Source organism: Mobula birostris, chromosome 5 (genome assembly GCF_030028105.1).
Source record: "Mobula birostris isolate sMobBir1 chromosome 5, sMobBir1.hap1, whole genome shotgun sequence".
Taxonomy (NCBI): Eukaryota; Metazoa; Chordata; class Chondrichthyes; order Myliobatiformes; family Myliobatidae; genus Mobula; species Mobula birostris.
Window position 1 is genome coordinate 102,546,786 of NC_092374.1, and position 27,252 is coordinate 102,574,037.

Genomic DNA, 27,252 nt, shown 5'->3' on the forward strand with positions numbered 1-27,252 from the left:
GAAACTGGCGTTTTCAAAATTATCCGGTCTAGTGTGGACGTAGCCCAAGGCAGCAGAATAGGGTTGAGAGGTAAAAATGGATCAGCCATGATGAAATGGTGGAGCAGACTTGATGGACTGAATGGTTTCACTATGTTCCTATGTCTTATGATCAGTCTTTGTTTATGTAGTTTCATTAATTTTATCTTATTTATTTATATTTTCTGTGAATGTCTTCAAGGACATGAATCTTAAGGTAGTGTATAACATATACATACTTCGATAATAAATTTACTTTGAACTCTCTGAATTCCTGGCTCCTCTCCTCACTTTAGATGCCCCTTTTAACTTGTATCTGCAGCCCAGCTATCAACTTCCTCTGGCTCAACTTTGAGCTTTGTTTCACTCCTGGGAAGCACCTCGACATGGTTCTCTGTATGCTGTTGGGAGGATCAAGGATCGAGCCAGACCAGGGCTAATACATTCCATACCTTGGACCACAATTCAGATTTCAGTTGGGTAAAACAGAACACGACAGACAAGGTTGAGTTTGCTATAAAGATGTAAGTCTAAGTTTCTTTTTATTTTTCTTTAAAGAAACAAAAATCAATGCAAACTTGCACTAACAAATTGATTATTGCTTTCTTCCAAAAAAAATTCCAAAAACATAATTGAATTACTTGTTTTCTAAAAATTATTAAAAAAAGTTGCCAGACCTTTCACATTCCTCTAAGTGACACTGTAAGGCATGGGAGGCTAGTGAGAATCTTTGCCCTCTTGGAATGCTGTGCGAGTGGTGATGTGAAACTCCTTATGGGGAGTTTAGTGGGGTAGCTACTGTACATTCCGGTTTTATTTTGCAGGTGAGGTTTGAGTTTATGATGCAAACTCTGCAGGTAGGAGGATAATACTAGGTCTCGGTTTATAATACAAAAAAATGGATAAAAAAGGCTAGAATTGCACTTGTTAATTGTACTTCAATTAAATTATACTAAGACGCAGTTTGTGTTAAAATACTTGTCTGGGTCTCTGCTCCAGCGCAGATCGTGGAGCTGAAGTCCAGGACTCGTGAGGAACGCTCAAGCCTGGCCTTCGGGATTTCCACCGCAGTGATTTCCGGCATTCCGAACTGGGTCACATAACGTCCACAAAGAACTCGCTGGGATTGCCCATGGCCATGTGGAAGGACTGGCGGCTGGCGGTCAGCTCGGGTGGAACAGAGCCCAGGTCCCGGACAGGGGGAGCCCCCGGGGGTACGGTGGCAGAGGGGGGCTGGGGCACCATCATCACCATTAGCGGGTTGTATTGGAGGGGTACGCCAGGAGGCGGAAAGGCATGCACAGAGTGGTGGGAGCGGACACTGCCCACCACCGAGTGGTGGTGGCTGCGGTGGCTGTGCTCACTGGCTGCAGGCTCCCGCCTCGCACTGCTCCTCACCGAATACTCTGATTCACTGCCGCTGCCTGACTTGGAATCCACCGCCTTGCCGTCCTTGTCCTTGGTGGCCCGTCGCTCGCTCTCGCTGCGGTTTGACCCACTACTGCGGCTCCCTGTCGGGGAAAGGGCAAGGACATTACTCCCAGTTATCACCGCAGCCACACAGCACAGTAATGGGGCCCTTACTTGTCCCATTCTTGCTGCTCAGCATACACCTCTCCAAGCCGAAGCCCGCCACCTCTCTGTTAGTTAGGGTCGCAGAAACAGACCCTTCGGCCCAACTCATCCATGCTGAACTCTGACCTGGTTCTATTTGCCTGCGTTCGGCCCTCCCTACCCAAGTCGCTGTACAAGTGTCTTTTAAATGTTCTTGATGTACTCAGCTCAGCCACTGCCTCATTCCAAACACCCAACACCCCATGAGAAGTTGTTGCCCCCCAAGTCCAATCACAGACTTCCCAACCCTGGGCAAAAGGCTGTGACGATGCATCTTATCTGCAGCCCTCATGGTTTTATAATTCGCTTTGAGGTGCCCTTCAGGAAAAGCAATCCCAGCCTATGCCCAATCCACAAGTTCCAGCATGACCATTCATCTCATCTGATTTTATTCTCCTCCCTGTTGTGCAAGATACTCCCTCCAGCGCCCCATCAAGCAGCTGTGATCCAGATTTCAACCACCCTGAGATCCCCTCTAACATTTCTCACCCTCTTGGCACTGAGTGGGACCACCAGGCTAATGCATGGTGATGAGGTGCAGCAGGGACAGTCCCTCTCTCAGCCAAGGCTGTACTCCACTTCAGGTCCCTGGATAAATCCAATGGTACACATCCCTGCGACCCCCAGCCCTTTGGAATTCCTAACGAGCTGTCAGCCTTGGGTCTGCCCGGAGCACAACGGCGTCACTCACCTTCACTGTGCTGGCTGCCTGCACTGCCACCCCCTGCGTAGCTGTAGGTGGTAAGCTCATGGTAGCTGGGGGGCTGTGTGGAGTAGGGGTGCGGTGGAGGGTAGGGGTACTGGAAGGAATGCATTATCGGCCAGGCGGTGCTGCCTGGGTGTGGGAGCGGTGCCAGCGTATCCTGATCAGAGGCACCGCTCGATCCATCGTTGTCGTTCAGTGAGAGGTTGGCCAGGTCTGCATCCAGAAGGAATAGGTTAGCTCATCGTCAACATGGTCAAACGCAGCACTCACTTCACTGAGGCATACCTCCTCACTCTAGATACACATCCTGCCATCATTGCTGCTACACTCACTCTACAGATGCTGGACAATCACCCTGCTACGTACACACATAGCAGCAACAGCAGAGTAGTACCAGTTGTTTTAGTAATGGTGCATGCCGGGCCGCACTGAGACACTTGAAAGCCTACACATAGGAGGGACAATCAATTCACTGCAGGTATACTTGCCGTTATCAATCTGACGTGGCTCATACTGCCTCCCCCCACCCCCAACCATAGATGGGAACTGTAGGTGAAAGGGAGTAAGCAGGGTAAACTGAAAAAAGATGAAACGTCTATCCCACTTGGTACTGGTCAACAGGCTGGCACCCTCTCGTGGACCATTGAAAGAAGCAGCTTCTCTGTGCCTTCATGGCTAGCTGATGTCGAGGGCAGGGGGCTGCGAATTGCGTAGTCAATCAACTGGGCGTCCTACGCATTTGCCATATTTTCACAATTGATCTGATATGGTTTCCTACCCTTCCCCCACACCCAACCTCGCCTTGCTCCTCCAAAGCCGTCAGTTTTCAAGTGACTTTATTTCAAAAGCTCATTGTTTTTGATTTCTCTACGCAGTCATTACAGCAGGACAAGACCTACATAGAGTGGATGTTTCCAGTAGTGGTAGAGTCAAGGACTAGCTATTCTAACATGGGATCATGGTGCTGACTCCATTGCTATATGGTAAGAATATTCAAGGGATGGTTATGGTTAGTAAGTTTGCAGATGACACTAAAATGACACTCTGGGTCAAGGCCTGGAGTTTAAAGTCTTGGGGTCAAAACTGGAAGTCAAGGACCAAAGTTAACATTCCTGGAGGTGGGAGGCCTGATGTCTGAGAGTCTGGGCCTGTCAGAATGTATGAGTGGGAGGGAGAAAAGGGCCTGTTTACCTATTGCTGGTTTATTTTGCTGCTCTTGCTCATGTTGTTCTGCTGAACACAGCAGGCATGCTATGTTGGTGCCAGAATATATGGTGACACTTGTGGGCTGCTCCCAGCAAATCCTTAAGTTTTGATGGTTGTTGACACATATGACATATGTCACTGTGTAGTTCAATGTAAATAAATGAACCTGAATCTAAAATAAATAGTATAGTGGACAATGAAAGTTACTTAAAAAAAAAATCATCAGCTGAGTAAAAAGGCCAAGATGGCAAATGGAAAAGCTCACATTTATCTGAGCTAAATTCCATTTTGGAAAGTCAAATGCAGGTAGGACTTTCACAATGAATAGCAGGGCCCTGGAGATAGAGGTACATAAAATCATAAAGAGCAGAGATCATTCTTAACCCCCTTTCCAGATTGGGGCATAGGTTAAAGGTGAGAGGGCAGAGAGTTAATGAACTTGAGGGGCAACTTTTTGTTTACAAAGGGTGGTATCTATGTGGAATCAGCTGCCAGAGGAAATGGTTGAGACAGATACAATAACAACTTTTAAAAGACAGTTGGACATGTACATGATTTTGAACTAGCTTGGATGGAGCATCATGGACCAGTTTGGCTGAAGGGGTTATTTCTATGCAGTATAACTCTATGATGTGTAAGATTCTGGAAAGGTATAATAACAACAGGGTTGTTGTGGTGGGAGATCTTAATTTCCCAAATATTGATTGGCATCTCCCTAGAGTGAGGGCTTTAGAAAGGAAGGAGTTTGTTAGGTGTGTTCAGGAAGGTTTCTTGACACAATAAGCCTACAAGAGGAGAGGCTGTACTTGATCTGGTACAGTACTGGGAAATGAACCTGGTCGGGTGTCAGGTCTCAAAGGGAGAGCATTTTGGAGATGGTGATCACAATTCTACCTCCTTTACCATAGCATTGGAGAGGGATAGCAACAGACAAGTTGGGCTAACTTTTAATTGGAGTAAGGGGAAATATGAGGCTATCAGGCAGGAACTTGGAAGCATAAATTCGAAACAGATGTCCTCAGGGAAGCGTACTAAAGAAATGTTTGCGCGGGGTTGTGTAGATACGTTCCAACAAGACAGGGAAAGGATAGTACGGTACAGGAACCGTGGTGTACAAAGGCTGTAGTAAATCTAGTCAAGAAAAGAAGAGCTCACAAAAGGTTCAAAAAACTAGGTAATGATAGAGATCTGGAAGATTATAAGACTAGCAGGAAGAAGCTTAAGAAAGAAATTAGAAGATCCAGAAGGGACCATGAGAAGGCCTTGGCGGACAGGATTAAGAAAAACCCCAAGGCATTCTGCAGGTATGTGAAGAGCAAGAGGATAAGACGTAAGAAAATAGGGCCAATCAAGTGTGACAGTGGAAAAGTGTGTATGGAACCAGAAGAGATGGCAGAGGTACTTAATGAATACTTTGCTTCAGTATTCACTACGAAAAAGGATCTTGGCGATTGTAGGGATGACTTGCAGCAGACTGAGAAGCTTGAGCATGTAGGTATTAAGGAAGAGGATGTGCTGGAGCTCTTGGAAAGCATCAAGTTGGATAAGTCTCCGGAACCGGACGGGATGTACCCCAGGCTACTGTGGGAAGTGAGGGAGGAGATTGCTGAACCTCTGGCAATGATCTTTGCACCATCAATGAGGACGGGAAAGGTTCCAGAGGATTGGAGGGTTGCAGATGTTGTTCCCTTATTCAAGAAAGGGAGTAAGGATAGCCCAGGAAATTATAGACCAGTCTTACTTCAGTGGTTGGTAAGTGGACGGAGAAGATCCTGAGAGGCAGGATTTATGAACATTTGGAGAGGCATAACATGATTAGGAATTGTCAGCATGGCTTTGTCAAAGGCAGGTCGTGCCTTACGAGCCTGATTGAATTTTTTTTTTGAGGATGTGACTAAGCACATTGACGAAGGTAGAGCCGTAGATGTAGTGTATATGGATTTTAGCAAGGCATTTGATAAGGTACCCCATGGAAGGCTTATTCAGAAAGTAAGGAGGCATGGGATCCAAGGGGACATTGCTTTGTGGATCCAGAACTGGCTTGCCCACAGAAAGCATGAGTGGTTGTAGACGGGTCATATTCTGCATGGAGGTCAATGACCAGTGGTGTGCCTCAGGGGTCTGTTCTGGGACCCCTATTCTGTGATTTTTATGAATGACCTGGATGAGGAAATGGAGGGATGGGCTGGTAAATTTGATGATGACACAAAGGTTGGGGGTGTTGTGGGTAGTGTGGAGGGCTGTCAGAGGTTACAGCAGGACATTGAAAGGAAATGACAAATGGAGTTCAACCCAGATAAGTGTGAGGTGGTTCATTTTGGTAGGTCAAATATGATGGCAGAATATAGCATTAATGGCAAGACTCTTGACAGTGTGGAGGATCAGAGTGATCTTGGGGTCTGAGTCCACAGGACACTCACAGCTGCTACGCAAGTTGACTTTGTGGTTAAGAAGATATACGGTGCATTGAGTTTAAGAGGCAAGAGGTAATGTTGCAGCTATATAGGACCCTGGGTCAGACCCCACTTGGAGTACTGTGCTCAATTCTGGTTGCCTCACTACAGGAAGGACGTGGAAACCATAGAAAGGGTGCAGACGAGATATACAAGGATGTTGCCTGGATTGGGGAGCATGCCTTATGAGAATAAGTTGAGTGAACTCGGCCTTTTCTCCTTGGAGCGACGGAGGATGAGAGATGTCTTGATAGAGGTGTACAAGATAATGAGAGGCATTGATTGTATGGTCAGAGGCTTCTTCCCAGAACTAAAGTGGCTAGCATGAGAGGGCACAGTTTTAAGGTGGCGAATTTATGGAATTTGTTGCCACATGCAGCTGTGGAGGCCAGATTGTTGGGTGTATTTTAAGCAGAGATTGATAGGTTCTTGATTAGACACAGCATCAAAGATTACGGGGAGAAGGCCGGGAACTGGGGTTGAGGAAGACATTTTAAAAAAAAAGAATCAGCTATGATTGAATGGCAGAGCAGACTCGATGGGCCAGATGGTCTAACTCTGCTCCTATATCTTATGGTCTTATGGAAATGTATCCTATGTGCCTCTGGTTTCTAGAGCAGCCCAATGGTGAGCCGTTGCCTCACTGCTTCAGAAACCTCAGTTCAATCCTGACTTCTGGTGCTGTCTGTGTGGAATGTTCACGTTCTCCCTGTGACAGTGTGGTCCAGTTTCCTCCCCATTCCAAACACTTGTGGGTTATTCGGCCACAGTTAACTGACAGGGGAATTGAATTGCCTTGCAAGTTTAGATTGATTTGATGGGCCGAATCAACTCCTTATGTCGCAAAGAAAGGTGGAAATTTTAAGGCTCTGAACCCTTGTTATAAACCATTTTCTATCTCTCTGCTGTACACAATCCTTTGGCCAACTTAAACACTTTAATCAACTTTTGCACTGCAGGGAATGTATATGCCAAGTGTCCTTGGGATTTAACCCTCTCAGACCCAACATCCATTTTGTGAGGCTGACACAGAATTCTGCATCTCCCATCCCCAGATCACACCGAAGCTCGCTCTCCCTCACTCACAATTCTCACAGCCACTGAAGTCCCCAAAGATGTAGTAACACTGTTCTGAGAAGGTTATTTTGTTCACTGTGTGGCGGATGAAGCCAGCCTTCAGCAGGTTGCTGGCATACTTCCTGGCTTCCCTGCGGTCCTGGAAGCCCTCAATGTGGTGGTAAAGCCAATCGACGACATCAGAGCCTGTGGACAAAAGTGTTAGTGATAAAACAAAGGAGCCAGAGAATATTGAAAATACTCGGTATATCAGGCAGCAACTGCGAGAAGGGAACAGGACCAATTTTCTTCAACCCAAAACATAACAGTGCCAGAGACCCATGTTAATCCTGACTCAGACAGAAGAGATTCTGCATTTGCTGGAAATCTCAAGGAACTCATTAGAAATTTTGGAGAAATGGGAGTTCCTGGGATGTGGTCCGATGGATTTATCCTGGACAGTGGAGGGGAAGTGATCGCATATACAACACAGCATCAGTATTGGGCATCAAGCACATTGCTCGGTGCTGAGTTTTATGGTTTTCTTTTCAGAAGGGTTGAGAGGGATAACAGATCAGCACTGATGGAATTTCAGAATGGACTCAAAGGCCTGACAAATTCTGCTTCTATGTCTTATGGATGCCATCTCAGATTTCCAGCATTTGAAGCTTTCAGATATACATTGGACAAAGGAAGAGAGAAGAGCAAACAGCCCTGCATGGGGGCTAGTGCCCCTAAACAATTGAATAATTACTTTGGTTCTGTCTTCACTAAGGAGGACATAAATAATCTTCCAGAAATAGTAGGGGACAGAGGGTCCAGTGAGATGGAGGAACTGAGTGAAATACATGTTAGTAGGGAAGTGGTGTTAGGTAAATTGAAGGGATTGAAGGCAGATAAATACCCAGGGCCAGATGGTCTGCATCCCAGGGTGCTTAAGGAAGTAGCCCAAGAAATAGTGAATGCATTAGTGATAATTTTTCAAAACTCGTTAGATTCTGGACTAGTTCCTGAGGATTGGAGGGTGGCTAATGTAACTCCACTTTTTAAAAAAGGAGGGAGAGAGAAACCGGGGAATTATAGACGGGTTAGCCTAACGTCGGTGGTGGGGAAACTGCTGGAGTCAGTTGTCAAGGATGTGATAACAGCACATTTGGAAAGCGGTGAAATGATCAGACAAAGTCAGCATGGATTTGTGAAAGGAAAATCATGGCTGACGAATCTCATAGAATTTTTTGAGGATGTAACTAGTAGAGTGGATAGGGGAGAATCAGTGGATGTGGTATATTTGGATTTTCAGAAGGCTTTTGACAAGATCCCACACAGGAGATTAGTGTGCAAACTTAAAGCACACGGTATTGGGGGTAAGGTATTGGTGTGGGTGGAGAGTTGGTTAGCAGACAGGAAGCAAAGAGTGGGAATAAACGGGACCTTTTCAGAATGGCAGGCGGTGACTAGTGGGGTACCGCAAGGCTCAGTGCTGGGACCCCAGTTGTTTACAATATACATCAATGACTTGGATGAGGGAATTAAATGCAGCATCTCCAAGTCTGCAGATGACACGAAGCTGGGTGGCAGTGTCAGCTGTGAGGAGGATGCAGGGTGACTTGGATAGGTTGGGTGAGTGGGCAAATTTATGGCAGATGCAATTTAATGTGGATAAATGTGAAGTTATCCACTTTGGTGGCAAAAATAGGAAAACAGATTATTATCTGAATGGTGGCCAATTAGGAAAAGGGGAGGTGCAACGAGACCTGGGTGTCATTATACACCAGTCATTGAAAGTGGGCATGCAGGTACAGCAGGCGGTGAAAAAGGCGAATGGTATGCTGGCATTTATAGCAAGAGGATTTGAGTACAGGAGCAGGGAGGTACTACTGCAGTTGTACAAGGCCTTGGTGAGACCACACCTGGAGTGTTGTGTGCAGTTTTGGTCCCCTAATCTGAGGAAAGACATCCTTGCCATAGAGGGAGTGCAAAGAAGGTTCACCAGATTGATTCCTGGGATGGCAGGACTTTCATATGAAGAAAGACTGGATGAACTGGGCTTGTACTCGTTGGAATTTAGAAGACTGAGGGGGGATCTGATTGAAACGTATAAGATCCTAAAGGGATTGGACAGGCTAGATGCAGGAAGATTGTTCCTGATGTTGGGGAAGTCCAGAACGAGGGGCCACAGTTTGAGGATAGAGGGGAAGCCTTTTAGGACAGAGATTAGGAAAAACTTCTTCACACAGAGAGTGGTGAATCTGTGGAATTCTCTGCCACAGGAAACAGTTGAGGCCAGTTCATTGGCTATATTTAAGAAGGAGTTAGATATGGCCCTTGTGGCTACGGGGGTCAGGGGATGTGGGGGGAAGGCTGGGGCGGGGTTCTGAGTTGGATGATCAGCCATGATCATAATAAATGGCGGTGCAGGCTCGAAGGGCCGAATGGCCTACTCCTGCACCTATTTTCTATGTTTCTATGTAAACAGGGTCCCAAGGAATAAAGGGTCGAGTCTGGAACGTTCACGCTGTGACCCTGTTAATCCAAAAGGAGACCAATCCTGACATTACGCACCAGACCAAGTGATTCTGCGGGTGGTAAAAGGATAAACCCTCGGCCCACTGGAGATCACGAAAATTGTTAGCCACAACATCGAAGGCTTCAGCCACAGTAAAGCAGAAATCCTGGCAAACTTAAAACCAGACATCTTGTGCATACAAGAAACTCACAGGCTGAACAGCCAACCCTATGTGCCAGGAATGCACTTGGCTATTGACACCCCTAGCTAAACTTATGGAAGTGCAATCTTTGTTAAAGATGAATCGATAGTAATGAGCACAGAAAACATCCAAGCTGGCTCAATGGAACTTCTGGAAGTTGAAACAAAACACATAAATATCATCTCAGTCTACAAACCCCCTAATGAACCATTCATGTGGCCACCTAACCTAGATCTCCAGGACAAAATGTACCTCATTATTGGTGACTTTAATAGCCATAGCATCACTGGGGATACAAAGATGATAATGCAAATGGAGAAGAAGTTGTTTAACAGCCTTGAGCTACTATACGAGTCGAAGGACACCCCTATCTTCACAAGTGCCAGATGGAGAAAATGATACAACCCAGACCTTGCCTTTGTAACCTCGGCAAGCTCCAACCTCTTCACACGAACAGTCCTCCAACAGATACCCAAATTCCAACATTGTCCAGTCCAGGTAGAATCCCTTCCAGTTCTGAGATCTGTACCATCAAAGTATCTATCAAGATTTAACCTGAGGAAAGCGAATTGGACATCTTTCACAGAATCCCTTGATCAACTTATCGATACCATACCACCAGAACCTGATCATTATGATGAATTTGTCTGACTAATCTGGAAAGTAGCACAGCAGAACATACCTACAGGCTGCAGAACCAAATATATTCAGGGATTGACTAGTGATATCAAGCAAAGTTATGATGAGTATGTCAACTTATACGACCAAGACCCGTTTGGTCAAGACACAACTGAAATGGGAGAGTCAGTTCTGTCCCTACTGAGCCAAGAGAGAAAACAGCGTTGGCAGGAACTGATAGAAAACACAGTCATGACCAAGAACAGTAAGAAGGCATGGGCAACTGTTTGGAAACTGAATTCAGACAATAGACCACCACAGAGAATTGCTGCCGTAACACCCAATCAGGTTGCCCACCAACTAATACTAAATGGTCAACCAAATAACAAGGAACGGAGGAGGCAAAAGAAAAAGCAACATCAGGAGATGGAGTCAGGTCTCTCAAATGGGAATAACAAGTTCCTACCTCTCACCCTAGAAGAATTAAAGGATGAAGTATCACAGCTAAAGTCCAACAAAGCTGCTGGCATAGATGGGATTCTTAATGAATTCCTTAAACATCTTGGGCCCAAAGCACTCTACTGGCTTCTGCCTTTTTTTAACTGTTGCTTGAGATCATTAAAAATGCAGTGGAGTTGCTCTCCTAAAACCTAATAAAGACCCCAACATTCCTAAAAATTACAGACTGATTTCCTTGCTCTGCACCCTCTATAAACTCTATGAGAGACTCATACTGAAAAGAATGAGTCAAAGATCTTCTAACACCAGACCAAGCCAGGTTCAGGCCAGGCCCCTCTTGCTGTGGTCAAGTCCTGAACTTAACCCAGTATATTGAGGATGGCTTTGAAATGCAACAAGTTACAGGGGCAGTATTCGTTGATTTAACAGCAGCATACAACACTGTGAATCACAGAGGTCTTCTACTGAAATTATCTAAAATGTTAAAAAACGAAACCACAGTCAAAGTAATAAGAAGCCTCCTAAAAAATCGTGGATTTTACGCAGAAATGAATGGAATTAAGAGTAGGTGGCGTCAAACAACTCTAGAGTGGCTGGCTGTCTGGTGTGACGATAGGTATATATATATTTCATTAGTGCAGTGAAGTTACATACCAATGTTGCCAAGGGACAGGGACAGAGTGAAACAAGTTTTCCAGTATCTTACGGGAAGTTCAAGATTATCTTACTGACAGGCAGAGATGAGGAAAGATTGCATCACACCAGGCTCCTTCAGTTTTAGCATGAACACCAAGCCCTCCCTGATGAAATGGGGCTGGGAGTTAGTGCACTGATACCTTCCCAAGTCAGAGCCTGTAAGACACACATTTAAGTACAAATCTGCTTCCAAGATAGGGGGAATTTGACAACATTTATCTTGTGACCACAGCAATGTGAACATCTTACATACTGGGGAATAAACATCCACGAACAAACAACCCACCTAAAAAGGCATTGGGGATTGTAATTTTCAACCACATTCTGTCTCGAACCTCAAGGCCAGACTCTGGGGAAGCCATGGCCTTGGCAACGGACATCATATCTGTGTGGATGGACAGATTGAAGTCATCAAACCCTGCAGAAAAATTACGAAAAAATGATTAGTAGACAAGAACTAACAGAGATCAAGGCTGTTCACTGCATTTACTCCCAACTTTCCACCTGTCACCATGAACCCTCACCACCCAGGAAAGGCCCTCTTCTCATCAGGGAGGAGGTACAGAAGCCTGAAGATGCACAGTCAGTGTTTTAGGAACAACTTCTTCCCCTTCACCATCAGATTTCTAAATGGTCCATGAACACTACCACACTCTCTTTTACACTTTTGATTTATTTATAATTTCTTGTTGCAATTTATAGTAATTTTATGTATTTCACTTTACTTGTCACAAAACAACACATTTCATAACAAATTATCAGTGATAGCAAACCTGATTCTGATTCACCTTTCAAAACCACATCATCAACTCATCAGCTCTATAAAAAATAGATGAGCTTTATTTGCCACACGTACAATCAAAACATTAAAAGGTACAATTAAATGTGTCATTTGCGTTAATGACCACAGACCAGAGATGTGCTGGAGGCAAGTGTCTCCAATGTAGCATGCCCATGAATTACTAACCCTAACTCCATAGGTCTTTGGACTGTGGGAGGAAACCGAAGCATCTGGAGGAAACCCACGGGAAGAACGTATAAACTTCTCAGACAGCAGCGGATATTGAACCACGATCACAGACACTAATAATATTATGCTATTGGTTCCCATCTTACGTCTGCCTCACCCACTGAGCACAACCCTGTTGTTCCACTTCTGAGGGGTGGAATCATGGAGGAAGGACCGTTCCTTTGTGACTGCAGTCCTGGTCCTGGTCCTTAAGCTGGGAGGAGTGGGGGTGTAGGCTATGTGCTTTATCCTGGAGAATTGTGTTTGACCCTATGAATGAGGATGTTACAGCGACGAGAGGGCATTAGATACAAATATCGGTTGAATAGGGGGTAGCGTGACACTATTACAGTGCCAGCGACATGGGCTCAATTCCACTACTGTCTGTACATTCCACATGGATATTATTGTATGGCGCAGGCTGGTGCAGGTTACCACACTCCCCCTCTCCCTGCCCCCTACAATTTCTGCAGAGTTTAACTTTCCTCCCCACAGCGAGGAAGTCACTCACGCTCTGTTTCAGTTATTGAGCTGCTGGAAGTTATAGTACTCATGGACGAGCTGGCACCGTAGGCTGGATATGCTCCGGTCATGGCCACAGAATGCGAAACCCAGGCTGCAGGATCAATGGGTCTGATTGGCTCATCTACAAAAAGAGGCACAGAAAATCGCATCAGTGAGGGGAGGGGAAGGAGCAGGGGGAGAGACAGTAAAAGCCCAGGGAGGGAGTAAAAATCAACATTGGCACTCACCACAGGATGCAGCTAACAACACAGTAACGTAGCGACATACCAGCACAACGAGGTCCTCTTAGTGTGATTCTTCTCAGATATGGGACTGACCCTCCCACCCCCCGACGGGATTGACCAATGGGAGTGCCACACCCTCAATGGGTGCCCTGTGTGTGTGAGCACCCTACATCGAGTGTCCAGAGGTTAGGAAAATGGGTGGGGACAGGGAAATGTTTGTCCCATTCCAGATCTTATCCTAATTCAGCATACTCCTTCTAACGGAGTAACCAGACAGGGTCTTCTATCAGAGATATTACAAACAATTTTCCAATACATCCCCACATTGAAGGGAGCTTTACTCTAACCCATGCTATGTCCCTGTCCTAGGAGTTTTAAACAGGAAAGTGCCTGACCGCAACTGACTGTGTATCCAAGTCTCTCTGCCCTAGGAGTGTTTGATGGGACAGTGCAGATGGAACATTATGCTTTATCTGCACTTATTTTCTGTGCCTGGGAATGTTAGATGGGTCAGTATGTATACAATGTCTCCAGACTGGTGCATCTAACACTCCCAGGTACAGAAAATGCGACATAGATAATTTGCACACAAACCTATACTGTGACTGCCATGGGAACATTTTAATGGGACAGAGTTGAGGGAGCATTAAGCTGTACCCAAAGGTAATTTGTACCGCCCTGGAAGGATGTAGGGGAAGTTATCTGAAGCTAAGCCATACCTTGGAGAGTTTGATGGAGAGCTTGGTCCTGACCCTAAACCATGTTATTTTGACATTGTACAAGACATTGATGAGGCCAAATTTTGACAATTCTGTTAAGTTCTGGTCTCCTGCCTACAGGAAAGATATCAAAAAGATTGAAAGAGCGTAGAAAAAAATGGCAAGGATGTTGCTGCAACTTGAGACCTGTGGTATAGGGAAAGACTGAATAAATTAGGACATGCACTTTGGTAGTAAAAAAAAAATGTGCAGACTATTTTCTAAATGGGAAGAAAATCCAAAAATCTGAGCTGAAAAGCGATTTGGGAGTACTTGTGCAGAACACCCTAAGGGCAAATTTGCAGGTTGAGTCGCTGGTGAGGAAGGCAAATGCAATGTTAGCATTCAGTTCAAAAAGTCGAGAGCAGGGGAAGTGATGCTGAGGCTTTATAAGGCACTGGTAAGGCTTCACCTTGAGTATCGTGAACAGTTTTGGGCTCCTCATCTTAGAGTATACGTACTGGCATTGGGGAGGGTTCAGAGGAGGTTCACAAGGGTGATTCTGAGAATGAAAGGGTTATCATACAAGGAACGTTTGATAGCTCTGGGTCTGTACTCACTGGAATTTAGGATGATGGGGTGGGGGGGCAATCTAATTGAAACCTTTTGAATGTTGAAAGGCCTAGATAGAAAGGATGCTTCCCATGGTGGAGGAGTCTAGGAAAAGAGGGCACAGCCTCAAGTTAGAGAGGTGTGCACTTAAAACAGAGATGCGGAGAAATTTGCTTAGCCAGAGAGTGGTGAATTTGTAGAATCTGTTCCCTCAGGTAGCTGTCGAGGCCAGGTCATTGAGTGTAGTTAAGGCAGAGATTGATAGGTTCTTGATTGGCCACAGCATCAAAGGTTACAAGGAGAAGGCCAGGGAGTGGAGCTGAGGAGGTGGTAAAAAGGATCAGCTTTATTTGAATGACAGAGCAGACATGATGGGCTAAATGGCCTAATTCTGCTCCAACATCTTATGGTCTCAATTCTCTGGAGTGTAGGCGAATGAGGGACGATTGAATAGAGGTATTCAGAATTACGAAGGGTATAGACAGGGTAAACATAAACAGGCTTTTGCTACTGAGATTGGATGAGACTAGAGCTAGAGGTCATAGGTTAAGGATGAGAGGGTAATATTTAAGGAGAACCTGAGGGGGAACACCTTCACTTAGAGTGTGGAGAAAGCTGCCACCAGAAGTGGTGGATGTGGCTTTGACTGCAACGTTTAAGAGAAGTACATGAATGGGAGGATTATTGAGGGCTATGGTCCAGATGTAGGACCGCTGTAATGCTCTCCGACACTACATTGTCTCTAATGTGATTAGTTAAGTCAATAAGTGTTTTGATTGAGCCATTCAAGATGTTACTTACATAAGTCCCAATGGTGGAGGTGGCACTGAACATTCTGCTCTTAATTAAGGCGGAAGTTACTAGTTTCCTGATTGGTCATGGCATCAAAGGATATGCTGAGAAGGTGGTGTGTGGGGCTGAGTGGGATCCGGGAGCAGACTCGAGGGGCTGAATGGCCTAATTCTGCTCCTATATCTTATGGTCTCTTTCATGCTGTGAAAAGTTAAGTCTTTGAATGGATGTTGTGATACTTACTTCTGGGCAACGTAAAATAACCCTGAGGCGATGGGTCCCAGCACTTGGCAACAGTTAAAATGATTGGCCTTAAAACAGGAAAAGCACACAGATTACTGTTGAACAGAGTCACTAAAAGCAGTGAAGATGCAGCACAGAGCACAATGGGAGATTGGAGAGGGAAGGATAAGAACATTGACAGATTTACAGATCCAGAAAGGTTCAACCACTCAACGCACGGTTAAGACTTACTCATCTCTCTGAGTATGGGTGGGGGGGGGGGGGGAGGTGGTCAACACGATTCATCCCCATTGCCATGTCAAACTGCCGGCTGAGCAATGCAACACCAAAGAACGTATATGGTGACATAAACGCACTTGGATAATAAACTTGCTTTGAACTTCCCCTCCATTTCCCACATGGTCCCGGCTCTGACATATACTTAGAACATACACACAGGCCCTTTAACCCACAATTTTGTGCCTATCCTTTAACCTACTGCAAGAGCAACCTGACCCCTCCATCCCCCACAGCCCCCTATTTTTATTTCATCCATATGTAGATTTGTAGGAACATAAGAGTTTCTTCAAATGTCCCTAAAGTATTTGCCTCCAGGGATAAAAAGTCTCTGGCTATCTACTATCTATGCTTTTCATCTTGTATGTCTATCAAATCAACTCATTCACCTTTGCTCCAAAGAGAAAAGATCTAGTTCTATGTGGAGTTTGCTGCCTTTTTGCCCACCATTACACACTCACTCCTTCATTTTCATGCTCTGCCCTCAGAGTTTAATGTGAAATTATGCTCAGATAAAATCAGCATTTCTTGCCCACTTGATTTTAGGTGGTCAAGGGCCCTTCTTGCTTGCTCCTTCGAGGGCGTGAATTTGCTGAGCCAAACTGCCTGCCATCCCACACTGTATGATACCAACCCGACCAAACCTGGATTTGTTAAACACTAGAGATTCTGCTAATGCTGGAAATCTTGAGCAACACACACAAAATACTGGAGGAACTCAGCAGGCCAAGCAACATTTATGCAGTCAATGTTTCAGGCCTTTACCCTTCTTCAGTACAAGAAAAGAAGGGGCTAGAAGCAGGAAAAGAAAGTGGAATTGGGAAGGAGTACAAGCTGGCAGGTGGTAGGAGAGAGAAAAGGTGGGTGTGTGGTGGATGATGTGAGAAGCGGGAGGGGATAGATGGAAGAGATAAAGGGCTGAAGAAGGAATCTGAAGGAAGAGGAGAGTGGATAATGGAAAAAGGGGAAGGAGGACGGGAACCAGAGGGAAGTGATGCGCAAGTAAGCGAAGGGAACCAGAACGGAGAATGGAAAAAGAAAGGAGCAGGAACTTCAATTTGTTTAACTTCCAGTAATTTCTCCTTCCCCCCACCCACCTTTTCTTCTCTTCACCCCTTCTCTTTGCCTATCAGATTCCTGTCTTCAGCCTTTTACCTTTATCACCTATCTCCCCTCCCAGCTTCTTACCTCATTCCCCTTCCCGACCCACTCATCTTCCCCATCACCTGGTTTCACCTCTCACCTGCCAGCCTGTACTCCTTCCCTTGCCCCCACCTTCTTATTCTGGCTTCTGCCACTCTTCCTTTCCATCCTGATGAAGGGTCTCAGCCTGAAATGTTGACTGTTTATTCCTGTCCATAGTATTCTGTATCCTGCCACCATTTTGTGTGTGTTGCTCATAAATTGGACTCAATCAGTTTCTTCCGTGAAGAGAGATAGTTTGCATTTCTGGCCAGAGACCAAGCAGATCATTTCTAGCATTTTATACTCTTATTTCAGATTTCCAACAGCTTCTGCTTCTTGTCAGAGTATTCCAATTACACTCACAGTTGCTGAATCAGTCGCCCTTCACCAGCTCTGTTCCCTGGACGCCCTAGGTCAATGCTTTGAAGACCCTTGTCTCTGCATTTAAAAATAAAAGCCACAAACTTCACAACTGATCCTTGACCCAATGAGTTTTCAGCAAAGGTTCAAATTTCCTCTCTCCTTCATGGGAAGTGGTACTCCCTGACATCACCCTTGAACAGGACAGTCCTATATTCTGTGGAGCTATCTGGCTAATGTAGGCTTTCCTTGCAATGAGAGGTGGGAAAGGAGGGGTAAAAGCCCAGCCATTCTCTTGTTACTTACCCAGGTTTGTGCACAATTTCCCTCAGAACCCGCACGGCATCATCGTTGCTCATGTTTTCGAAATTGATGTCGTTTACCTTTAGAAGACAGGAGGACCTGGAGTGAGTAACCCACTCGATGTGAAAACTTGCCCACACCCAGGAATCATCATGAGTACGCAAGCATTTCAATATTAAACACAGTTATCCCAGAACAAGGTCAGCTGGATAGCGTGCAAACATCTAATTGTGCCTCTACTGCTACCCTGGCAGAGAATTCTACAGATTCACTACTCTGGGAAACCCAATTTCTCTTTATCTCTACCTAAATAATGATACCTTTACACAAACCAGCCTTCCCTCCAGTGACTGAATACACTTCCCACTGCCTCAGGAAACAGCCAACATAATCAAGGACCCCTCCCTCGCTCGCCATCCTCTCTTCCACCCCTTCTCATCGGGCAGAAGATACAAATGCTTGAAATCACAAGATGCGAAAAGCTTTTATTCTGCTGCTTTCAGACTCTTGAAGATATTTCTCATATGTAATAGACGATGCTGGGGAAGCACGGTGACAACTTTCTGGCAGCAAACTCAACTATTAACTACTTTACTACTCACTTTTTCTGGACAACAATCACTGCAATCACTGCCTGCAACTTCCCTTTTGGAGCTGAGCTTTTGAACTGCCTGTATGACCTGACAATTCTGTGGTGTGACTGAAGCCTCAAAGGTGCAGGATGGTTGCAGCGTGGCATATACGGTCTGAATTGAGGTGGTGTGGCTCGGGTCCAAGAGCGGGAACGAGACAATATTTGGCTGCTGGAATGGACTTGGAGGCAATTTGAAGCGGTAGTTCTGTGGTGAGGCAGAGTTGAGGTGGTGGAGCCCGGCCCGAGAGTGAGGAACTAGCAAATGTTCGACTAGTTTAAATGCCAGGCCAGATTGAAAAGGTTGGGGCCAGAGGGCTGCATTCGATGAACTTATGCATGGAATGGTGTCTGGATGGCACACAAAAGGCTTTTACTGTATCTCAGTACATGTGACAATGAATTGGCTGTCTGTTGTATCCAACGATGACACTTTGATTTGTGCAGTCGAAGTGGCTGTTGAGTCCAAGCTGAGAGTGATATGGGTGTCCATCATAAGGACGTGGAAACTGCCCTGGATCTGGTAGTGGAACCACTGCTATAACTTTCCTTGTTTTCCAGGAAGCAAGCAGTTCTGCTCAATGTCTCTCCTCTAGGTGCGCAGCCCTCCGGTAAAAAATGATATCGTATCTGTTAAATAGGGGCCGTGGACAATTCTGATTTGATGGAGAATGGACGTGAAAGCACAGAGGAACATCTGGAGAAATTTCTGAAACGCCTGTTCACTGCTGTCGTTACTGTGTGGTCGGGAATCTTTCGGAGGGTAGGCCTCAAAATCCCCGACCTTGCCTGCTTTTAGCAACCGAGAAGGATGTCGAATCGTTCGGACAGAGATGGCACTCAGTACTTGGTGTCGGAGAGCTGATCAGAGCTTGAAGTTTTCGGATGACTCAGAGTTGGATTGTGGTCGGCATGGCAGGGAGAGTTTTTCTTCCTTCTCCCGTCTGCGTGAGATGTGGGACATTTGAGAAACTTTGAACTTTACTGTGCTTATGGACCTCTTCATCAGGTTATGGTATTGTTGCACTGTTGTAACTATATGTTATAATTATGTGGTTTTGTCAGTTTTTTCAGTCTTGGTCTGTCCTGTGTTTTGTGATATCACACCAGAGGAAATAATGTATCATTTCTTAATGTATGCATTACTAAATGACAATAAAAGAGGACTACATGTCTTCATAATCTAATCTAGGTTGTTGTGAGCAATTCTAATCAACACACACCAACCACTCTGGTCTTGCACTTCCTGCTCCAGCTGTTTGGGAATGTGTGCAAAAAATCAAAAGAAATACCAGTAACATGACAGAATCACATTGTCCCAAAGGTCCCCGTTTTGAGCTCCAGCTGTAGCCAGAATAGGGTGTGGGATGGGGTTTAAGGTGAGAAACAGGTAAATGATACCAGGCCTCAGCTTCCTTGCTGAAAGGTAAAAACCCAAGCAAGCAGCAATCTTCTCCCTTTGTGCCACTCTGGAGGCAATGTGCAAAGTCAAGAGCTATCAGGTTTGTTGCAGGCTCACCCAGCCGATAAAGGTGCCCACCAATGCCCACCACGAGGTTCATACAAGGAACAACTCTACCTCAGAGTAGATCATTGGGAGCACTATTGGGGATTAGCTTTATTTGTCACATGTACCACATCAAAACATAATGATGTATGATGTTTGCATTAAGAACCATAGTCCAAGGACTGTGCTGGGGGCAGCCCACAAGTGTCAGCACACTTCTGATGTCAACATAGCATGCCCGCAACTTAGTAACCTCAGCCCATACATCTTTGGGATGTGGGAGGAAACCACACCAGCTACAGGGGAATATACAAACTCCAGTTGTCGAATTTGAACCTACATCATTGGCACTGGAAGAGGATTATGCTAGCCACTATCTACCATGCCACCAACACTGGAGGTTAGGAGCCCACACTGTCAACAGACGTGTGATGGCTATAAGGCTTCTTCCCTCTTCATCGGGCAGAAGATATAAAAGCCAGAAAGCACATACTACTAGGCTCAAGGACAGCTCCTATTCCACTGATATCAGACTCTTAAATGATAAGATGGACTCTCGGCTTCACAATCTATCTTATGATCTTGCATTTTACCTGCACTGCACTTTGTCTGTTCCTGTTACACTTTATTCTGCATTGTTATTGCTTTACCTTATTCTAGCTTGATATAATGATCTGATCTTTAGGAACAGTATACAGGACAAGCTTTTCACTGTACCTTGGTACTTGACAATAATAAACCAATTCCCAGACCACTGTTTAATTACAATACTGCCACATTTCTCAATTACGATCTCCTCATACAGACTGGCCAAACATGGTGAGCTACACTTCAGCTTCAGGGGAGCCTGGCTTTAGATTCCATTGGTGAAATTCCCAAATTACCTGTAACAGCATGTCCCCAGGTTCAATCCTTCCATCTGCTGCCACCGCTCCTCCTTTCATTATTGAGCCAATGTAAATCCCTCCGTCGCCTCGCTCGTTGCTCTGACCGACAATACTGATGCCCAAGAAGTTGTACTTCTCTGAAGATGGTTAGAGACAGAAGGGTTATTTCTCTTCTCTTCATGATCAAGGCACTCTTGAGAATGCAAAAAGAATTCTTAATTATCGATACAATTTCTAAAAATAGAAGTGGCCTTACTGATCCTTCAGGCCTCCTCAGCCATTCTATGGAATGGCAGATCAGCCTTAAGGATCACCGTTCAATACAATGGCTGATCTATGTCCCTCAGTTCTACTTTTCTACCTGCCCTTACATTCCACATTAAATATATTCAAAGACACAGCCTCTGTTCTGAGGTAGAGGAATTCCAAAGGCTCCCTACCCACAGGGACAAAGATCCTATTAATTTCAATATTATACAGGCAACACCATACCTTGGGACTATGCCCCTTAGTTCTGGAATTCTTCATTAGTGGAAACACACTCACCAACCACCTCAGAATCTTACTTTTCAGTGAGGTAACCTCTAATTTAACTACACTTCACAGTAACTGAATCTGCTCAACCTTGTCACATACAGTACAGAAATGAGCCCTTTGTCCCACACCAAGTCTGTATCCCTCTTTTGTACTCTATTACTTATCAAAATGTCTCTTCAATGTTGTAATAGTGTCTGTATCTGCCATCTCCTCTGGCAGCTCGTTCCATATAACCACCACTGCCTGGGAAGAAATCTGCCTCTCATCTTTAAATTTCTCCCCTAGACGTTCAGCTTTACATAGCACTGTGCAGGGCCCTTGGCTCACATTGTACAATGCCTAGTACAGCACCAGACAGACTATTTACCCACATTGAAGTAGAACAGTACAGCACCAGAAACACCATTTACCCACATTGACGTAGAACAGTTCAGCACCAGACAGACCATTTACCCACATTGATGTAGAACAGTACAGCACCAGACAGACCATTTACCCACATTGACATAGAACAGTACAGCACCAGACAGACCATTTACCCACATTGATGTAGGACAGTACAGGACCAGACTATTTACCCACATTGATGTAGAATAGTTCAGCACCAGACAATTTATCCACATTGATGTAGAACAGTACAGTGCCAGAAACACCATTTAACCACATTGACGTAGAACAGTACAGCACCAGACAGACCATTTACCCACAGTGATGTAGAACAGTTCAGCACCAGACAGACCATTTAGCCCATTGATGTGACAATCTTGATGCAAATTTACACTAAATGTCCTCCACTTGAGCATCATCCATGACTCACCATTCAGAATCAGGTTTAATATCACCAGCATAAATTGTGAAATTCGTCTTTGCAGTAGTATGCAATACAAAATAATAGAGGCAAAAATGCACATACATGCACATACACACACAGATATCTGATGGCATTGGGGAAAAGTGTTTCTGAATCATTGAATGTGTCTTCAGGTTAATGTACTTCCTTCCTGTTGTTAGCAATGAGAACAAGGCATGACCTGGGTGGTGGGGGTCCTTAATGCCGGATGCACCTTTTTTGAGGCATCGCTCCTAGAAGACGTCCAGGATATTTCTGAGGCTAGTAACCATGATGGAGCTGACGTAAGATTACAAGTGACTGCAGCTTATCTTGATCTCTCATTCCCCTCATATACATGTGTCTACCTAAAGGTGACCCACTTACCCATGTTTAGTGTGACCGTGATGATGTTCAGGGACATTGTTGAGTCAGTGACGCTGCTGAACGAGGATGCCTATGAAGGGTTATAACCAGAGGAACAACATTAAGTGAAGTGTAGAAAATCTACGGAGTGTGAAACTACTTTTGATTCAAACCATAACAACTGGGCAGGGAGAAGCAGGACAAACCAAGACAGGGCAAGTTTATTTTTTGATAGCTTTTATGAGTTTTTATATTAAGAATTTTACATTTTTATAATCAGATTTTTTAAAATATTCAGAAATATTAAGATTACCGTTATGACCCGCACATCGAAACATACAGTGAGATGTGTCATTTTCATCAACCACCATGTCCAAGATTGTGCTGGGAACAGTCCGCAAGTGTCACTGTGCTTCCGGTGCCTACATAGCATGCCTACAATTTACTAACCCTTACTAAACTATACATATTTGGATTGTGGGAGGAAACCCACGCAATCATGACGAAAATATACTAACTTCTTACAGGCTGCCATGGGAAGTGAACCCTGAATGCGAGTGCTGGTGTCGTATAGCACAATATTAACTACTACGCTACTGTCTCATTTTGAATTCTTTTTAAACAGAACCTTCTGGGCTTTCAAAGAAAGAAGGTATTTTAGCATTTAAAGGAAGATTTGCCAACGGAAGACAAATTAATAGAATTGATTAAAACTCGGGAGAGAAAAGAGCACAATTTACAGTTTAGAATACAGCTTGCAAAAGATTTAGAGATAAATATTAAAAGGCTCAATCTACAATACTCCAGGAGCACAGCACCTGAATGGGGCTATTGCAGAGAACCAGACAGGCCCCTCCTGCTCTGTAATAACATGAAGGGAACTACATCCAGAGCAATGATTTTCTCCACTAACTGATTACACATGCGATCACTGAACTGGCTGTGATTTACGAAGGATGGGACAGGGGACAGGGGACAATGGTTGGGAGCTACGGGTGTCCAAGGAAGATCAAGGTCATAGGGCTGGAACAATCATCATTTCTACTTTTGATTTGCAAAGAAAATTGTGCAGATCTCTTACGCGCTCAAGACGTGCCGGTCGCTGCTTCCGCCTGCGCCGATGGCGTTTCAGGATCCGGGAAGCATTGCTTTGTTCTGTGGAGCTGCTGAACCTGGGGAGAGAAAATCAAACAAAGTCCAGGAAATCCACATCACCCACACTGCAAGGTTGCTTTTGTCTTTCTGGGAGATACTCCACTGTTTCTCTCCTTCTCCACCCACCCTGTAAACTTCCCAAACACGAGGTGCTGATAGAGTAATTCTCACGCTTACTCCAAGTTCTAGCATCGTGCTTTTCCTCCTCTTGTTCATCTCCTGGTTAAACCATCAGCTCATTTTACACAGACCCTTTACACGTCTCTTCCCTTCTAAAGCAGATGAAAGGAAGGTAGCTGGTGTTGTTGATAGCGTAGGAGGTTGTCATAGGTTAGAACAGGACATTGACAGGATGCAGAGATGGGCTGATAAATGGCAGATGGAGTTCAATCTCGAAAAAGATGGGGGCCAGAATGGACAATGGTAAAAGAGAAGGGTGGCGGAGAGAAAAAATTACCAGAAGTTAGAGAAATTGATGTTCATGGTCTTTTTACCTTTCCCCATTCTGGTGCCCCGCTCACCCCTTCTCTTCTCCTCATCTGCCCATCACCTCCCTCCTCCTTCCCTTTCTTCCATGGTTGTCAGTCATCTCCCATTAGATTCCTTTTTTTCTGGCGCGTGCCTGCATCCGTGATGATGTCTTTTTCATGGCTTTTTACAAAGCGCGGAAAGAGAGAGAGAGAGAGAGAGAGAGAGAGAGAGAGAGAGAGAGAGAGAGAGATAGAGAGAGATAGAGAGAGATAGAGAGAGATAGAGAGAGATAGAGAGAGATAGATAGAGAGAGAGAGATAGAGAGATAGAGAGAGAGAGATAGAGAGATAGAGAGAGATAGAGAGAGATAGAGAGAGATAGAGAGAGATAGAGACAGAGAGAGAGATAGAGAGAGAGATAGAGACAGAGATAGAGACAGAGAGAGAGATAGAGAGAGAGATAGAGAGAGAGAGAGAGAGAGAGAGATAGAGAGAGAGAGATAGAGAGAGCGAGAGAGAGCGAGAGAGCGAGAGAGAGCGAGAGAGCGAGAGAGCGAGAGAGAGCGCGAGAGAGAGAGCGAGAGATAGATAGAGAGAGATAGATAGAGAGAGATAGATAGATAGAGAGAGAGAGATAGATAGACAGAGAGATAGCGAGATAGAGAGAGACTGACTGTGTGGCGTGCCACTCCTCACACAGACACTTTCACAGTATTTTCCCTTTATTTTATGAGGTCGAGTTGCGATCTCGACACTCAACCTGGCACAGATGGAAATCGTACTCGGGAGCGGACCCAACTGGTTTCGAACCCGGGAACCTCCGCTCCCGGGTCCGGCGCCGATGTTATTGAGTCACCAACCGGCCCTAGATTCCTTAAGCCCTTCAACTCTTTGACCTATTCCCTCCTAGTTTCTCACATCATCCCCTTTCCCCAACCACAAACCTTCTATCTCACATGGTCTCACCAATCACCTGCCAGCTTGTATTTCTTCCTCTCCACCCAACTTTTTACTCTGGCTTCTTTCCCTTTCCAATCCCGATGATGGGTCTCAACCCAAAATGTTAACTATTTATTCCCCTCCAAAGATGCTGCTAAGTTCTTCCAGCTTGCTCTAGATTTCTGGAATCTGCAGAATCTCCTGTACTTATCAAATCCAGTTTTGGTTGGATTGGGGTACTGTAAGGGAAGGCAGGCAGTTTGGCCCAACAAGCTCACAACCTTGAGAAGGAGCAATCAAAAAGGGCTGTTGACTACTTAAGTGGACAAGTAAAGCTGATTTCACCTGAGCATAGTTTCACATTAACTGTGAGGAAATGAGCAGTGGTGAGAGAAAAGGCAGCCAGCTCCACACATAGCTAGAGCTTTTCTCTTTGCAGCCAAGGAGGATGAGCGGTGATTCTACAGATGTATACAGTGGACAACTAGACTTTTTCCCAGAGTGGAAATGGATAATACCAGGGGGCATAATTTTAATGTGATTGGAGGGAAGTAACAAAGATGATGGTAGGGGCAGACATATTTGGGACATTTAAGGGAATCTTAGATAGGTACACAGATGTAAGAAAAATGGAGGACCACGTGGAAAGGAAGAGTGAGATCGATCTTGGAGGAAGTTGAAAGGTCAACATCACATTTTGGACCAAAGGGACTGTATTGTGCTGTTTTATAACACTGCAACCTTTTTCCAGGTTTGGTAAATCAAGAACTAGAGCAGAGTTTTGAGGTGAGGGGAGAAATTGAGTAACAACCCAAATGGTAAATGAGACTGCAGATGCTGAAATCCAGAGCAACCAAACAAAAAACAGCACTGGAGGGACTCAGTGGGTCAGGCGGCACCTTGGGAGGTAAACGGACAGGCAACATGTCAGGTCGAGATCCTTCATCGAGACTGACGTTGGTATGTGTTTGGAATGAGCTGGAAGAAAAAGTGGTTCAGGCAAGCACAACAGCAACATTTAAAGGGCACTTGGACAGCTATATGGTTAGGAAAGGATTAGAGGGATATCAGCCAAATAAGACTTGCTTGGAGGGATATATGGCTGGCGTGGACCGTTGGGTTAAAGGCTGACTTCTGCGCTTAAGACTCCATATCGTCACCCTTGGGCAAGGTGTAGTACCTGCTTAGCCCCTCTACCCCACCCCCCACCCCGATCAGGGTCACGTGAAGCCATGTGAGAAGGTGGTGGATGATCATGTGAACAGTTGGTGCATATCACAAGTCCTGTTTATGCGACCACTGATGCCAAGCAGACAATTTCTTTGGCTGGGGTCACCAGTCTTGTGAAGACACTGTCCAGAAGGAGGTAACTGCAAACCATTTAAGTAGAAAAATTTGCTAAGAACTTGGAAAAACCTTGATAGCCTACATCATACAACAGAGCAGATAATGAATGAACGGTGACTTAGTAGTAAAATGGATTCAGCAGTGGCTATACGGGAGACGCCAGAGAGCAGAGGTGGATAACTGTGTCAGATTGGAGGAGGGTGTGTAGCGGTGTGCCTCAGGGATCTGTACTGGGTCCAATGTTGTTAGTCATATATATTAATGATCTGGATGATGGGGTAGTAAATTGGATTAGTAAGTATGCAGATGATACTAAGATAGGTGGCATTGTGGATGATGAAGTAGGTTTTCAAAGCTTGCAGAGAGGTTTAGGCCAGTTAGAAGAGTGGGCTGAAAGATGGCAGATGGAGTTTAATGCTGAAAAATGTGAGGTGCTACATTTTGGTAGGACTAATCAAAATAGGACATACATGGTAAATGGTAGGGCACTGAAGAATGCTGTAGAACAGAGGGATTTAGGAATAATGGTGCATAGTTCCCTGAAGGTGGAATCTCATGTGGATAGGGTGGTGAAGAAAGCTTTTGGTATGCTGGCCTTTATAAATCAGAGCATTGAGTATACGAGTTGGGATGTAATGTTGAAACTGTATAAAGCATTGGTAAGGCCAAATATGGAGTATTGTGTACAGTTCTGGTCACCAAATTATAGGAAAGATGTCAATAAAATTGAGAGAGTACAGAGGAGGTTTACTAAAATGTTGCTTAGGTTTCATCTCCTAAGTTACAGAGGAAGGTTGAACAGATTAGGTCTTTATTCTTTGGA

The 27,252-nt window shown here is 45.0% G+C and overlaps 1 protein-coding gene across 1 annotated transcript in view; it reads right to left on the bottom strand.

Annotated features, from left to right (window-relative positions):
• Nucleotides 1–533: 533 nt before the first annotated feature.
• The window catches only part of dvl2 (dishevelled segment polarity protein 2), a 77,443-nt gene continuing 50,724 nt past the window's right edge, over nt 534–27,252 (bottom strand). The window contains exons 6-15 of the mRNA XM_072258554.1: nt 23,600–23,690; nt 22,540–22,609; nt 20,784–20,923; nt 17,765–17,841; nt 15,638–15,705; nt 13,055–13,189; nt 11,821–11,952; nt 7,084–7,260; nt 2,324–2,551; nt 534–1,529 (exon numbers count right to left, since the gene is read on the bottom strand). Coding sequence (XP_072114655.1) covers nt 1,114–1,529; nt 2,324–2,551; nt 7,084–7,260; nt 11,821–11,952; nt 13,055–13,189; nt 15,638–15,705; nt 17,765–17,841; nt 20,784–20,923; nt 22,540–22,609; nt 23,600–23,690 — 1,534 coding nt within the window. The 3' untranslated portion in view covers nt 534–1,113. The remainder of the gene's footprint in view (nt 1,530–2,323; nt 2,552–7,083; nt 7,261–11,820; nt 11,953–13,054; nt 13,190–15,637; nt 15,706–17,764; nt 17,842–20,783; nt 20,924–22,539; nt 22,610–23,599; nt 23,691–27,252) is intronic.